The sequence below is a fragment of the Emys orbicularis genome, chromosome 1 (assembly GCF_028017835.1).
Source record: "Emys orbicularis isolate rEmyOrb1 chromosome 1, rEmyOrb1.hap1, whole genome shotgun sequence".
NCBI classification, from domain to species: domain Eukaryota; kingdom Metazoa; phylum Chordata; order Testudines; family Emydidae; genus Emys; species Emys orbicularis.
In genome coordinates, this window is record NC_088683.1 from 139015924 (window position 1) to 139031889 (window position 15966).

A 15966-nucleotide genomic window follows, 5' to 3' on the forward strand; every position below is an offset into this window, starting at 1 on the left:
ATTCTGCCATAACTTATACATCCTGTAAGTGCATCAATATATACTGTCTGGGGCTTTATAACTTGTGTGACCATAGGCACTTCACCTCTCTGTATCTGAGTTTCCTCACCTGTAAAATGGAAATAACAACATCCTCCTTTACAAATTACTTTATAATCTACTGTTGTAAAACACGATCTAAATGCTCAGTGTTGTTATTTTTAATTAAATGAGTTGAAACAAAGAAAACAGCATGTCCCCAATGATCAAAGCTTTAGTTCTTTTAAACATTTTCTGAATGTCTCCAGCTTCTTCATGTTGACCTTGCAGGATCTTACAGTGGTTATTGTAACTATAAGTCTCATAATAACTATTACAGTGATTTAGAACATAGTAATATATGTGCTGAATTGCCTTCAGCCTATAGGGAGGGAATAATATGAATAATACTTGAAACTAACGGTTAGAATTCTACTCGAAGGTGCAAATCAAAAGCAAGGAGGCTCTCTTCTTTTCCATTACCCTTTTAAAACCTGCTTCTCATTGCCCAGGGGTGTCATTGTTCCCAATTGGAGTTGGAGATAGATACGATGAAGAGCAGCTGAGGACGTTAGCTGGGCAATCTGCTACTGACAGGATCATTAAGCTAAGACGATTTGAAGACCTTCCCGACATGGTCACCTGGGATGATGCATTTGTCAATAAACTGTGCACGGGTAAGTTTCATGTAGTTTTATAACTTGAGCCAGAAAAACAACCACCAGAAACGATGAAGACAATGTACTTTGTACAATATACAGAAGTATTTTCCTACTCCTTTCATTACCTTAATCTTTAGCTAATTTCAGACAAAAGCCCATCAATTTTCTCATTTCCAGATGTCAGCCAAATGATACCTAGTCAGATGGTGTTTCATTGACATTCTACTTGAGTTCTCATCTGTACAGCCAGAGTCACTTAGTATGGTGACTGATTCCGAATGTTTCCAGCATAGTACTAACTACTATTCTACTTCAGCAGCTTTCAGAGAGCATTTTTAACTTTAGCCCTGTCCCTTTAGGCTGTGGATCTTATCAATACACAGGATGGATCACTACTTGGATGAAAGACCACCAAGGAAAGCCATAGCTGTAGTGGTTGGCACTGATGACTCTCCATGGGACATTGCTTCCCTGCTGAAGAAAAATAGCCCAAGCATGGTGTTAGGGGGAAGTTTGTTAGTGGGGGTGCCAGCTTTAGGGTGAGATGTAAAACCAAAGTTCTAATCACTTGGGGCCATTGAAGATCCCTCGGAACTTTTTGCATTCTTAGCTGTGATCTAAGGGTCAAATCTGACTTACTCATTCTGCCTAATTAAATGCCCCTGTCGTTCCAGATTTGGATTTCATTCATATCACTTTCTATCCTCAACTATAGTTGTACATTGCCATAACATTCATTTAGATGTTAAAGAACTGCTGCGTTATGCTCCTGGGACTGGCAAAGTGAAGCCTTTATATATTGGTCACCTTTGAAAACTTTCCAGTTGCCGTAGACAAGATTACCTGAGTACTTGTACTATTCTCTGTGCGTGAAATCATGGCCCCATTGAAGTCAATGGGAGTTTTGCCATTGACTTCACCGGGACCAGGATTTCACCATATGTATTTTCAGTATAGTAAAATTTCACATTATACTGAGGCAACTTGGGTGACTTTGGGCAAATCACTAACCCTCCCTCTGACTCTGTTTACCCTTCTGTAAAATGGGAATAATGACATTGACCTCCTGTGAATAGTGCTACAAGATCCATGGATGAAAAGCAATATATAAAGCTAGGTGGTAGTAGTAGTAGTATTAGACAAAATTGGCATAGTAAGGGCAGCCTATGCATGTGGGTGTATGTGCATATATGTGCATGTGTATACACATACTCTTTGCATTTTTAACCCATTTGATTGCTTAAAAATTGGTTTCATGAGGACACTTAGGTCTGTGTTATTGTTCTTCTAGACAGATAATAGTACATTTTAAAGGAAAATAGACTTCAGCAGATGTCCTACTTGGCCTTCAAACAGACCAATCAACAAAGCACCTGGGTTTCCTGAGAGTGTGTGTATGCTATGGGAACTATAGAGGCATAGCTACAGTGCCATAGCTATGTCACTAGAACACCATAGTGTAGACCAGACTACAGCAATGGAAGGGATTTTTCCATCCTTGTAGGAACTCCACTTCTCCAAGCAGCAATATCTAGGCTGATGGAAGCATTCTTTAATTGACCTTGCTGCACCTACACCGGGTGTTAGGTCAGCATAGCTGTGGTGCTCTAGAGAGGGATTTTTCACACCCCTGAATGCCATAGCTATGTCAACCTAAGTTTTAAGTGAAGACCAGGCCTTAGTTTCATGGAAAAGTAAACAGGCTCTATTAATGACTGTCCCCCTACTAAGGGGAAGAGGTGGCTACCTGGTCTGATATCTCCTGCTATGTTGAGCCTCTGCCTCTAGCAAGAGGACATGGCAGGGAGCACTGATGCAGCTAGCCATGTTTGTATACGAAAGTTACAAAGATCAGTACTTCTGTACCTACGGCTTCTGTACAGAAATCCAAGTGTGTATAATTGTGGGGCCTAATTACACCACCTTTACTCACCTAGAATAATGCCATGCTGTGTCAGTAATCCCAAAGATGTCAATGGAAGAAATGGCAGAGTGGGATATTATGTAACTTAAGAAAAGGAGGCAGAATCAGGCCCTTTGTGAATGAGGAGTCCAGAACATAAATTTTTCTGTGCAGGTTTATCCACTGAGGGCTATATATCCATAAAGATTTCAGATAATTAAAACTGGGCAATAAACCAAATAAGGACTTTATCCAGGAACAAGACCAGAAAAAAATCATTGTGTAAAACATAGTTAATTCATCTGTGTATATTTTGCCACATTCTCAGGAACTGGTTTTATTTCTGGGCAATATTTTACTACTATTGCCCCAAGTCAGTCACTATATCGGACCATATTATTATTGGTATTTATTTGCATTGTGGTAGCACATAAGTGCCCCAGTCATGGACCAGGCCCCAGTTGTGCTAGGTGCTGTATAAACATTTGCCAGCTTTACCCTTGCTGAATAGTACTTTACCGCATGAGAAGTCCCATTGAAATTAATGGGACTATTTGCAGAGTAAAGTACTGCTGTATGTAAATCAGGTGTGTCTGGGGGAGGGGACAGGATCTGGCGTATAGATATTTAATCAATCTCCACTGAGATGACATCTGGCATTTTAAAATCTCTCAAGTAGCTGCCATTTTCTTGTTAAACAATGAGCTTTCAAAGACGTATTTCCTCCACCCTGCCCCTATAAAATGTGGGCTTTCTTTCCCAAAATTGCTTCCCTTCAAGGCCCAGGATGGGAAACAGGAAGCTGAAACAAGTGACCATTTTCTTATTGCAACTTATATGACCTGTAAGGACTGGAAACAGGAGCTTTACGCTATTATATAGCTGTTATCTCCCCCTTCCATTGGGTCAAGGCTTTTGGACTAAAGACTCAAGCTTGGATGCCTAAAGTCAGGCACCTAAGTCTGAACAATTTGGCTCTTGCTTTTATCAGTGGTAGATACTGAGATATTAGACCTTAAAAGTATGCCATTGTTCTGAACAGGAAAGTTATCTTGTATCATTTTTTAGAAGTTTCTTAAAGTAAATAAGTTACCCCTTCCTGGAGTAATTGTACTAAGAAAGCCTGGCATTACAGGTGGAAGCATACCATAAACAATACTGATCAAAAAGATTTAAAAGCTTTCTCAAATATTTGCAAAATACAATACTGCTCCTCTAAAAGATGAGACATATAGATGATATATCCTGGAGTAGTGTCAGGGGCGGCTCCAGGCACCAGCGCAGCAAGCGCGTGCCTGGGGCGGCAAGCCGCGGGGGGCGGCCTGCCGGTTGCTGTGGGGGCAGCAGTCAGGGAGTCTTCGGCGGCATGCCTGTGGGAGGTCCGCCGGTCCCGCGGCTTCGGCGGCAATTCGGCGGCGGGTATGCCGAAGGCGCGGGACCGGCGGACCTCCCTCAGGCATGCCGCCGAATCCGCGTTACCAGTGGACCTTCCGCAGGCATGCCGCCGAAAGCCGCCTGCCTGCCGTGCTTGAGGCGGCAAAATACATAGAGCCGCCCCGAGTAGTGTAGTATGGTATGAAAGGTTTGCTACTTATGAGGAATGGGGACATCCCAAACACATGCCAACCAAACCATTATGCCACAGTACCCCATTAATTAACAGAAATTAATTCAGGGAATTCCGATGGCCTGTTTTATACAGGAGGTCAAACTAGATGATCACAGTGTTCCCTTCTGGCCTGGTGATCTAGGAATCCATGAGTCCTATATTCATATATTCTCCTTGTTTCATTGTGTGTTTGTGTGTGTTTGTACACATGCATGTAGAGGCTCCAGTTCAATAAGGTACTTTAAGAATATCTGTTTTAGGATTTTATATTGCTGCCCATCACCATAGAATCAGAGCAGAGTATGCCTAAATTTAAAGCATGTGAGTATTCTCATTGAAATCAGTGGGACTACTTGCATGCTTAAAGTTAGTTGCATGCTTAAGTATTTTGCTGAATTGGGGCCATGCTCTTTACTTGTCTCTATTTGGTAAATATACCATATACTATATTATCACATGTTAATCACTGATTGTGTGGTCAAGTCTATATGAGGTGCAGAAGCCGGCATGGACCCTGCCCAAAGGAACATACAATCTACGGCCTGATCTTGTGTTGAACTCCACATAGGCAGACCTTTATGCCCATTCAGTGCTCACTGCAGGATTGCAGCCTAACTGGGAACTGCTATACATGCAGATTGTTTGTAAAGTGCTTTGGGATTAAAGACAGTATGTGAATGGGAGATGATGCTACTAGTAACCAGCTTTGTCTATTCTGTGATCTCCTCTTGTAAGAACATAACGTAAGAACAGCCATACTGGATCAGACCAATGGTCCATCTAGCCCAGTATCCTGTCTTTCGACAGTGGCCAGTGCCAGGCGCTTCTGAGGGAATGAACAGAACAGGTAATCATCAAGTGGTCCATCCCCTGTCACTCATTCCCAATTTCTGGCAAACATTTTGGGCAGATGCGTGCGGTCCTCAGGGACGAATTCACAGGGTATAAAACAAGAAAATCTCTTAGTCTGAGTTACATTTTAAAAGATGGAATCGATATTTTAGTGGATTCAACCTAAGATCCTGGACAGCTGAGAGATAAGCCAAATATATGTCTTTTTCTCTTTCAGAGCCCGCTGGAGAATGTATAGATGAGGATGGGAATAAAAGGAGAGTAAGTGTATTTTTTTGTATCCTCCATCTCCCTTTCAAATAAAATATTATAGAGCGTCTGCACTGGAACATGAATGTCTATGTATGTGCTCTGCCTCAGAAAGTGTTGAACAATATTAATTGTTCTTCAGTAATGATCGCTGAGAATGCAAATGTTAGTTTACTAAATAGAACAATGGGAGCGCGCTGCACAATTTTTTTTTCTCCCCGATGGTACTTGATCCTGTAGTGTGCTGAGCAGTGTTCAAGGAGGTGCACACAGAGCCAAAGCACTAGCACTCAGGGCTCGTCTTCCCTGACAGAAAAGTGTGGTTTTTAGCCCGCTGTGAAAATATAAAGGAGACAAGACCATTTAGATTTGTCATGACTTAAAGTAGGCAATGGGGGCCAGATGGAGAAGTATACCACTGACTTTGCTGAACTACCTTGTAGTAAACACTACAGGTGCCCTGTCTCCACCAAAACTAGTGCATATTTGTTGTTTTGCTGTAAAAGGGACCTTTTTTAAGCAGTGACGACAAAGCCTCAGTGCTTGAGTGGAAAGGCTTCTACTTATTCATGCATCATCTAGCAGGGGCCAAGGCTCAGTCTACACTAGAAAATTAGGTCGGCATTTCTGCATTGCTCAGGTGTGTGAAAAATCTGCACCCTTGAGGGCCATAGTTAAGCTGACCCAAGTCCCTATGTAGACAGGGACTCAGGGATGTGGATTACCTACGCTGATGGGAGAACCCCTCATGTCCGCATAGGTAGTGTCTACACTGAAATGCTACAGTGGTGCAACTGTGGCACCATAGTGTTTTAAGTGTAGACAAGCACTGTAGACTCCATCCTGGGGTTCATCTTGATCAGTTAATGTGTTAAAACTATAATTGCCTTGTCTATGCTAGTTAACGTATTCAAATATACTTTTTTTCCTAGTGTAGGCATAACCTTAGAAAGACAGGATGTGGCCAGAGCATAAGTCCTTTTGAATATGTCTAGACTCAGAAAAAGGTGTGTTTTTAAATCAAAGCTGCCTCATAGTATTGACTCCCAGAAGCCAACATCATAACAAAATTGTTAAACTGCATGTTCATTAGGTGCTAAGTGGTGATAGCTGGCTCAAGGTAAAAAAATCATCATTATTCCTAGTCCAAACAAAGCTAAATGCAAACCATTTAATATAAATGATGAGCCGAATTATCAAAAGGGCAGCCTCCAATTTGTCGGCAAAATTTGCACATTAATTTCTTGCATCCATATTTGAAATCTCCATATTTATACCTCTACCTACCTAGCCGCAGATGCAAAGCATGAAGTTAGAAGATCAAATACTCAGATTTACACCTATAATTCATTTTGCTAGAGAAAAATTGCAGGCAAAAATTATGGGTTCCAAATGCCCTGCAAGAAGAAAGGCCAGGCACCAGCCTATCTGAAATTGTACCCTGCATTGGAGTGGTGGCCTTTTTAAGGATCTTCTGTTATTCCTACTGCCAGCCAGGAATAGTGGCTTTTAGAAGACATTGAGAGCAGAGGTAGTTATAGGAGCCAAACACTGCCTCAGAAATGTGTCCATAGGTGCTTGTCATAGAACATACAGACCCCAAGTTGTCCCAGACACTAAAAGGTTAACAGGGAGACTAGTTATCTCCTCAGGTGGGGCTGTTTGGTGGCCCTGCAACAGCTAGGGAAATGAAAAGGCTGCAGGCCAGAATGGAAGGTCAGCTGTCAGAGAGACTGAGGAACCACTGAGCGCAGAGTTGTTTAGCAGTGGACTGGTGGGAAGCTGCCTGGGTAAATGAACCTCCAGAAGAAGAGGATCAGAGTGTGAGTCTTGGAAACAGTCAACTAGGGAGGTGTGGTAAGAAGCAGTCCAAAGAAGCAGTAAGGACTTGGTTCCAATTTCTTCATACAGTATCCCTGGATTGGAACCCAGAGGAGTGGGTGGGACTGGGAACTCCTATCAACCTCAGCAAAGGGGTTATTAAGGCCTGTGGAGCAAAGAGGCCTGAGACTGTTGACTCTTCATGAGGGTTACTTGCCTCCTGACTCAAGAGATTTTAACACGCTGAGGAGGAACATGCTGGGAGGAGGGGGAGGAGACTATTAATATTCTGTCTGGAGTCATAATGAGACAATAATAGACATGGGGCTAAATGGTGATTGGCCAAACAAAGGGGAAACTGAGGCAGACTTGCCATTAAAAACCTAATAGCAGTGTGGGGCACCAGAGGCTGAAAGCAACCCCCTGGACAGTGCTAATAAAATACTATCCCTCATAGTCAGCTTCTCAATGCCTTCCGATGTGTTTTGGGCCTAGAGTTGTTGCTCAACCACCAGTCTACAGCACCTGCTTCCATCTCTCTTCTTTCATCTTATTGGCTCATGAATAACAAAAGCAGCATCTTCAGCAGCTCCATCTGTAGCACAGGACTGCCCTCTCGCAACACTCATCCACATCCCTGCAGGATCAAGCCCTTATCAATGCAGATTTAGGATTCCTTCCTAAATTCTGATAGGATGGGACCTTGTGCCTGATCTACAAGATGCTAAGTGGGTTGCTGCAGGAAGTGCGTTAACATTTGTTAGTCTCTAAGGTGCCACAAGTACTTCTCGTTGTTTTTGCTGATACAGACTAACACAGCTACCACTCTGAAACCTAAGCCATTATAAGACACCTTTATACCAATATAACTGTATCCAGACTAGATATAGCTATATTGGTAAGATATCACTCTCCTAACCGATATAGTTATGCCAGGAGAACTTTTCTAGTGTAGATCAACCCTTGGTGATAAAACCCTAATAATAATAATAATAATAAAGAGCTATCTGTTCATGAATTCAGTGAAGGTGCCGGGCCTTCTGAGCTGAGAGTCCTCAGTTATAGAATGAGTGTATAAATCTAAATAAATAGGTATGGAGCTCCCTCTGAGAGGAAGTTTGCCTGGGTCGTCCTCTGGCATTCTGGGAATCACATCTATTTCAGATGATTTATCCTTGACCATTCTGGAGCCTCTGCTATTGGTATATGTGTTTTGTGTGTGTGCACGCACAGGCTTTCTATCCCATTTCCCCCCTCCAACGTTTCCACATCAGTTGGGAATTAGCCGCTGTTTGTTGCTTTGAGGGTCACTGGGTTTCCCACTGTGCCAGATTCCTTGGCTGTGTCTGGACAGTTCTTTTAATTGAATTTTTTAATGTGTTGTGCTTTGGTTTTATTGTACAGCTCTTAGATGCTTTGTGATAGGTTTCCTGTAAATGGGTTAAATAAAAATAATTAAAGAAATATGAAAACCAAAAAGCCTTTTTTGCCAGATGTGCACAGCTGTCTACGTACCCTTCCAGTTGCTTTACTTCCAGTGGGTTGAGAGAGAGAGAGAGGAGAGTATAATTAAAAAACATGTCATATCTTACTACCTAAATATTTTTTCCATATTTAAAACTCCTCACATTACTTTTATTTATTTTATAGCTTCCCCTAGGCTCTCAAGCCTGAAAAATCTTAGACAACTTTTAAGAGACATTTGCTATAATGAAATCTTTTCAAAGTCCTAAGACCTACAAAGCATGCCTAGGGAAATGCACTCATATTTAATATGTACTCCCAATATTTATGACTGCAAATCTGGCAGTTCTCTTTTAGAACTAATGGTATCCCATAGCTCAGAGATGTAGAAAAATACTTTTAAAGCATTATTCCTGGTTTGCACACTAGTGCCAAGAATAGACCGTGAATTATGCTGTGTCTAACCCAGATATTTTGTCACCTTGCTATTCACTCTCATGAAGACTAGAGAAGAGCAGAAACGGAGAAGGCTTAAGGTAGCCTATCTAGATAGTCACCATCCTTTCTTCCCCATGCTTTTTATGCTTATGAATCTGGGGTGCTGTCATCCAGCTCTTAGAACCACTGTCTTTATTCCTAGTAGAACTTCTAGGACTGACACTGAAGGATTGTATGCAGTGTTGTGATAACCATGTTGGTTCCAAGATATTAGCGAGACAAGGTGGGTGAAGTAATATCTATTATTGGAAGTTGGTCCAATAAAAGATATTCTCTCACCCACTGAAGGACTAGTCAGTTAGGGGTGTTGAGTCTTGGAAGCATGCATTTTGGGGATGATATTTCTGGGAATCTAGGGCTCATTCCTGCAAGATGATGAATGATTTGGCATTCAGGTCAACAGAACTACTCATGTGCTTAAATGCTTTGCAGGATTGGAGCTAGAGTGCTCAGTGGAGGATTGAACACAGGTTGTGATTGCACCACTTACTCAGAGGTTAAGAGGGTATTGCCCTGGAGCCTTAAAATTCCAACTGTCCTGCAGGAAGAGAGTATCCTTTTTATTTTACATGAACACCGTGGTTATCTAATAACATTCACCCTGCAGGGCAGCAAATCCCCCTCAGGATGGGTGGAATTTTTAAGGGTTCAGGACTGTAGGTAAAATAACCCAGCGATTCCAAGCCTTCAGAAAAGGGGCTTTTGTTTTACTAGCTTGAAACAACTCTCATTAATTCCTGCTGTGCTATGAGCATCTGTGTTCAGAATACTTTCCAAAATAATTTTACACTCATGAAAACCAAAGGCATTGGTATTTAAAGAAAAGCACTGGGAAATTCTTTATTGACTGTGTTGTCCATGTGTGCTGCAGGGCTGCTCTGCTAACAATAGACAAAAGTACCAGATATTTCATGCTCTTCCAGCAAAGCATCCCTCATTATAGACTATTATCCTTTGCATGGAATTTCAGAATCTATTTCTTGCGATGTTTCTATATTAACTTTCTCATGCCCATGAACTCCCTAATACGTTGCATTCTATTGTTTAATTATCCAAGGCTATTTTGAACAGCACTGCTGGCAGTGTCACTTTACTTGCTAGTTTTAGGTTATGGAACACAGTCTGGTAGCTGCTATGTGGAGGCTTCCAAGTGTTGTTTGAATTTTCTTTTCTTGCGTCAAACCCTATTTTAATAGCAGCATGTCTTCTTGTATAGCCCGGTGACATATGGACATTACTGGATAGTTGTCACTTTGTGACATGCTTACCAGGTGGCCACACGGTTCTGGAGAGTCACCGAATTAATTGTGCGAAGATGCCAAGACCTACATGTCACAATAATCTCCCTGCTGTTAAAACTGAGGAAACCTGTGGCTGCCGCTGGACATGTCCATGTGAGTAACTTATTTTGCATAAACGTGTTTTTTCCCCCAGGACCGACAATGTGTTCAGGAAATGTACTGATGAATGGAACACAGAGCTACAACCCGAGGAGGAATCCAAAGTTGCTTGAATTGAGATGAATTTATACTTGTTCTTTATCAAAATCAAAATTCATAGTCTCAAATAATTTAGGGCTGGATTCTGGCCAGATGGTGTACAAGGACACAGGAGGGGTCTTTGGCCAGCCTTTGTATATGAGCAGAAGATGAAGGAGGACTAAGAGTCGCATGAGGAGATAATCCCTGCCCTAGGCGCTATGGCTGTGCTCCCCCCACTCCCTTCACACTAGGGCATGCGGTTGGCTGGGTGCAAAGAAAGGAGAGAGCTGGCTTTTTTAAGGGTGGTGCAGCAGATCTACATTGCCTGGAAGCTCCTACGAGAAATTCTGGCATCGCTCTCCCTCTAACATTCCTGAAGGCTCAAAGGGCCCTTTCTTAGCTTATGTCTACTCTGCAATGACAGGTGTGATTGCAGCTCAGGTATGCACATCTGCATTACCTTTAATTTATCTAGCATGGCTAAAAATAGCAGTGGAGACGCAGTGGCACAGACCCTGGTGTGGCCTAGGAAGCTGAGTATGTATCCAGGGTTCTAGGCGGGTTGGTATAGCCCACGCGGAAGCCTCTGCACATTGTGGCTTCACTGCTGTTTTTAGCCATGCTGCCTAGATTAAAACTCTCATGGATATGCCTCCGTGTGCTGCAATAACACCTCCAACGGCAATGTAGACATACCCTTAGTTGTGATAGCATCTCACAAATTTCAGCAAGTGGGAGCTCACACATCTCTATAGAGATTTTGCATGGCAACATGCAAAATATTGAAAGATATAGCTATAGATTAAAACAGTTTTGATTTTCAATATCTTTTCCTTTCATTTTTAGTACTAAATACATTGACTTGAAAAAAACAAACCTTAAAATTAGAATTAAAATATTTCAAATTATAATTAATATGTTTAATATTTAAGCTTTTTTCATAAGAAGACATACATGTCTTTCAAACATACAGATATTTTCAGATGGATTATAAATAAGGTTGTGAGTTTGTTATGGCGGTCAAGGAAGTCACGGATTCTGTGACTTTCTGTCACCTCTGTGATTTCTGCAGCAGCCAGTGTGGCTAGATCCGGGGCAGTCTCGAGCCAACCCCCTCCTAAACAGCAGCAAGAGGAGTTAGGGTGTGTGTGGGGGGGTGGTGGGTGCAGGGGGCTAGGATGCGGGACGGGGTGAGGGCTCCGGGCCATGCTTTCCTTGGGGGGCTCCCCAGAAGCAGCAACATGTCCCTCCCTCAACTCCTAGCTTCGCCTCTGCCCACAGGCATGGCCCTTGCAGCTCCCATTGGCAGCGGTTCCCAGCCAATGGGAGCTGTGGAGCTGGCAGTGCGTGGAGCTAGGAGCTTAGGGAGGGATATGTTGTTGCTTCCGAGAAGCCGGGCAGGGAGCCTGCCAGCCCCGCCAACTCCTCCTCCCCTCATCACCCACGGCACCCCCCGGGCCACCCCCCCCAGCCCCCGCAGCCCCCCCCCCACAAGCACCTGCGGCACTTCCAAGATTTAGTCGGGGTACAGTACAAGTCATGGACAGGTGATGGGCCGTGAATTTTTGTTTACTGCCTGTGACCTGTCCATGACTTTTACTAAAAGTACGTGTGACTAAAACGTAGCCTTAATTATAAACAGAGTACTGGGCCCCAAATGCATCTTACACATTACAAATATGGTAAACATATAATTGTGTACATATATACATCAAACACACACATATATATATAGAACACAAGCCATATTAAAATAATATTAATTATGCTTGCAAAATTAAACACTTTAAAGCTAGGAAATACCAGAATTATGGATGCCTGGGCAACCTTAATTCAGCCCTATTGTGTGTATGTATTATGATGCAGTCTTTAATTACGTGATCACATATTATTTTTTCTGCAGGACCTTCCTGGCTCCTCATCTAATCTGTTTCTCTTCCCAACCCTGGTTTCTAGTCATCTCCTTGCCCCTGGTTTCTAGTCATCTCCCTGCCCCTACCAATGTTCCCCAGTCCCAGTCTCTCTCCCTGGGATTTTTGTTCCAGTCTCTTTGTCCAGCTAGTCCCAATTCTCCTCTTGCAAACCCATCTCTTTGTCAAATCTATCTTTCCTCCTCCTGCCCTCTTATTTGTTCACAGTCCCAGTCTCCTTGCTAGCCAGTTTCCCTCTTCCCCCCAAACTCCCAGTCCCAGTTTCCCTCTTCTCCCAGGACCACTTCCACTCCCAGTCTCTTCCCATTAGGTTCCTTATCCTAATCTACTTCCCCTACCCCCTCCACTCAGGTCTGACTCTTACCATTTCTGAATTTGAATCAACCAGCTTCTTCCTCCACATTGCCTGGCCCAGCAGGGGGGTCATTTAAAGCACAGGAGAGACAGTTGCCCTGCTCTCAGTTCAGGCGCCTGGGCTTGTCACCGCCTGCAGCAGCCAAGAGCTGCAATTTCAGGGAAAGTCCTGTTCAGTCCCTATCTGGAGCATGCCCAGTATGGATGGAATATTGGGAATTTAGTTGCTAAAAACTAAGTCGTTTCTACTGAGCATGTAGAAATTGATTTTTCAAAGGCTTATAACTTGGCCAAATTTGGGCAGATTTTCACAGAAGGCTCATTCCCGAAACAGCGGCCATCCTCTGACAAATTTAAGTCCCTGCTCCAAGGTATAGGGGCACTAGAGCTTTTTAAAGAATAGGTCACCAGATCCAGGCAAAACATATTTTTCCCTAGCCTCATTCTTGTAAATGGCTGAACCTGTTTGGCAAAAATTTATATGTACCATAAAATATATATATATAAATATATATACACACAAACACACATCAGGTTGTTATATATATATATAATGATAATAACAACTGATGTGTGCGGCTCTGAATAGCATATCCTTGAAGGAGACCATGCAGAGCGGGCCACGTGTCACAGGGTGACTAGCTGCTTTAATGGGAGATGGGGGCCAGCCACACCTGTGTCATAATTAATTAGCATCTTCTCAGCTTGAGGGGACAGGACTAAGATGATAGATTAATAGACACCCTAACATTATAAAAAGGCTGAGAGAGATCAGACTGGGGTGTGCAACCATAAGCAGTGGATAGGCTCCTGTGGAAGGCCCTGAGCCAGGGTCTGCAGAAGGCTGGGTACTTCAAAGGAAGCGGCCTGGGGCCCCAGTGATTTATACGAGAACCAGAAAAACTCTCAAAGCTACTCAAGAAAGAGGATAGGAAGCAGCCAATTATTTATGGCATGGCTGGCCCCATCTCCCCTTAGGGCCAATCATCCTGTGACTCCATGCCACCACAGAAATAGATGGGGTCAAACTGATATACAGGCACTAATCCTGCAAACAGTTATAGGCATGAGCAGTGGGACTGCTTGCCTGCTTAAAGCTAAGAACGGGCATGTTTGCAGGATTGGGGCCATAGTGTGGGACTGTCTGCTGGAAAAAATTATAATGTTTTACCAGGGAGAGGCCCAGACTGGTTTCCAATTTCCAAACCTTTCTGAACTGGGGAGGAGGGAGTCTGGAAAAATAAGCTGAATCTGAACAAACTTTAGGACATTTAGTCTATTCTCTGGCTAACCTCAGGCTTCTGGGTTGGGTTCTGAGCCCAGGCAGATGTAGAAAAAAAACCTAATACATAGCATTTGCTCTTGATTTTGAGTGTGTGAACAGGAACAATTGATATTGTGTGAGCTGTGCCTTGGCTCAGAGAGAGTGAGAGTACTCCCACTCAAACACGCAGAGATGAGGGACCCAGCAGTGGGCTGGAGTGGCCGGTTGCTGAAAAGAGAGCCTCTGGGAAATGACCCTCCCCTCCACCCACACACAGTAGGGGGAGAAGATGCTCTGCTGCTTTTTGACTTCACAGCTTTCCGTGTGATTAGAGTTACTGCAGGACTTGCCCTATGATGAGTTTTGCTAGACTGGCACTGTACCTCTTAGATGTGTGTGTGGGAGGGGAATTGTTTTCATGTGGAAGGAAGATAGGAAAAAATGATGGCCCTTTGATCAAGCGAAATCACTAAGAGCCAAACCCTCCCGCCCAATTCAAAGGCCATGGAAAAGGCACGGAATGCAGTGGAACTGGTACGGCCTTGCTGCATGGGGGAGGGGGTTATGCACGTGGTCTTTCTACCCCTGCACAGCATGGAGCATTGTTCCACAGCAGTCTACAGAGGAGAGGAGTCCAGGCACGGCAGGGATGGGGCAAGAGTAAGAACTCTGGATCCACAACAACATGGATTCACTGACCAAGCCTCACCAATCCACAATAGGGAAGTGGCCATAAAAGCTACTGCAGCCAGTATACTTGAGCTCTGCACAAGAAAAGTGACTGATTTATATGCTTATTTTGATTACAAGTGCCTAGAGCCAAGGTGAGGCACTTTCATGCTTTCTAACTGCTGTACAAAAATATGAATGGCAAATGCATACATTAGGCTGCATTTATAAAGCGCAGTGTTCCATGCCTTTTTAGACAAAATTCACAGTAGCTCCAAAGATTTGAGTCTACGGGTAACATTTTCAAAAGTGCCTAAGTTACTTAGGAGTGTTTGAATCCCATTTTCAAAAGGGACCTAGGCACTTTGGAGCTTAAGCCCCATTGACTTTCAGCTCTAAAGTGCCTAAATCTCTTTTGGACCCAATGTGCCTAAGTCACTTAGGCACCTTTGAAAATTTTATCCCCAGTCATTTTTTAATAGTAAAATCCCATGACTCCCCAGCTGTAATGTATACTTTCATCCTGGGATAAAAAATGTCCTCCGAAGAACTGCCATGTTCAAAGACAAAGTTCCTGAAGGGACTAATGTGCTATTTGAAATGTTCAGGATTTCTAGCTGGACTCAGAGCTTTTTATTGTCAGATGTGGAAAACTTTCACACCAAGAATTTGCCTGTTTAATGTTCCCTTCAAAGCACATTAAATTATCTAGCCATTTTAAATCCAAGATTTCCTTTCTAATGTAAATATTCCCTAAATGTAAAATTATTGCATAGATTTTAGCTGAATCATTTTATTTGTGTCCAAAAGAAGAAACAATTACTCATGTAGTTTTTATTTCAATAGTGTGATATTTCCTATTTCATGAATAAGTGAACAGCAATACAAACCCATTAGTTTTGGCATTCCAAATATGTCTCCCTAAAGGATCTCTTAAGGGATTAAATTTAAAATTTCCACTTGTACCATTAGTCACTTGGCACAGAAAAGCCTATAGTTGTCTTAAGGTTATTGCCCTTCAGAATGAGATAATGTTTGTTTAGCTCTGTATAAATTTAACACGCCATGATAGCCCAGAAATTCACTTCGTTTCCCAAGATGATATGAGTGTGTAAGGCAGACTGCTAACTTTTCACATTTACCAAAACCCACAAGTCATATGTGTTTTTGGCTCAGCTAAACCAGTGCAAG

At 42.8% G+C, this 15966-nt stretch overlaps 1 protein-coding gene across 1 annotated transcript in view; it reads left to right on the top strand.

Annotated features, from left to right (window-relative positions):
* Positions 1-15966, top strand: part of VWF (von Willebrand factor) — a 241098-nt gene that overhangs the window by 155048 nt on the left and 70084 nt on the right. Inside the window, exons 31-33 of the mRNA XM_065410272.1 lie at positions 531-695; positions 5262-5305; positions 10293-10470. Coding sequence (XP_065266344.1) covers positions 531-695; positions 5262-5305; positions 10293-10470 — 387 coding nt within the window. The remainder of the gene's footprint in view (positions 1-530; positions 696-5261; positions 5306-10292; positions 10471-15966) is intronic.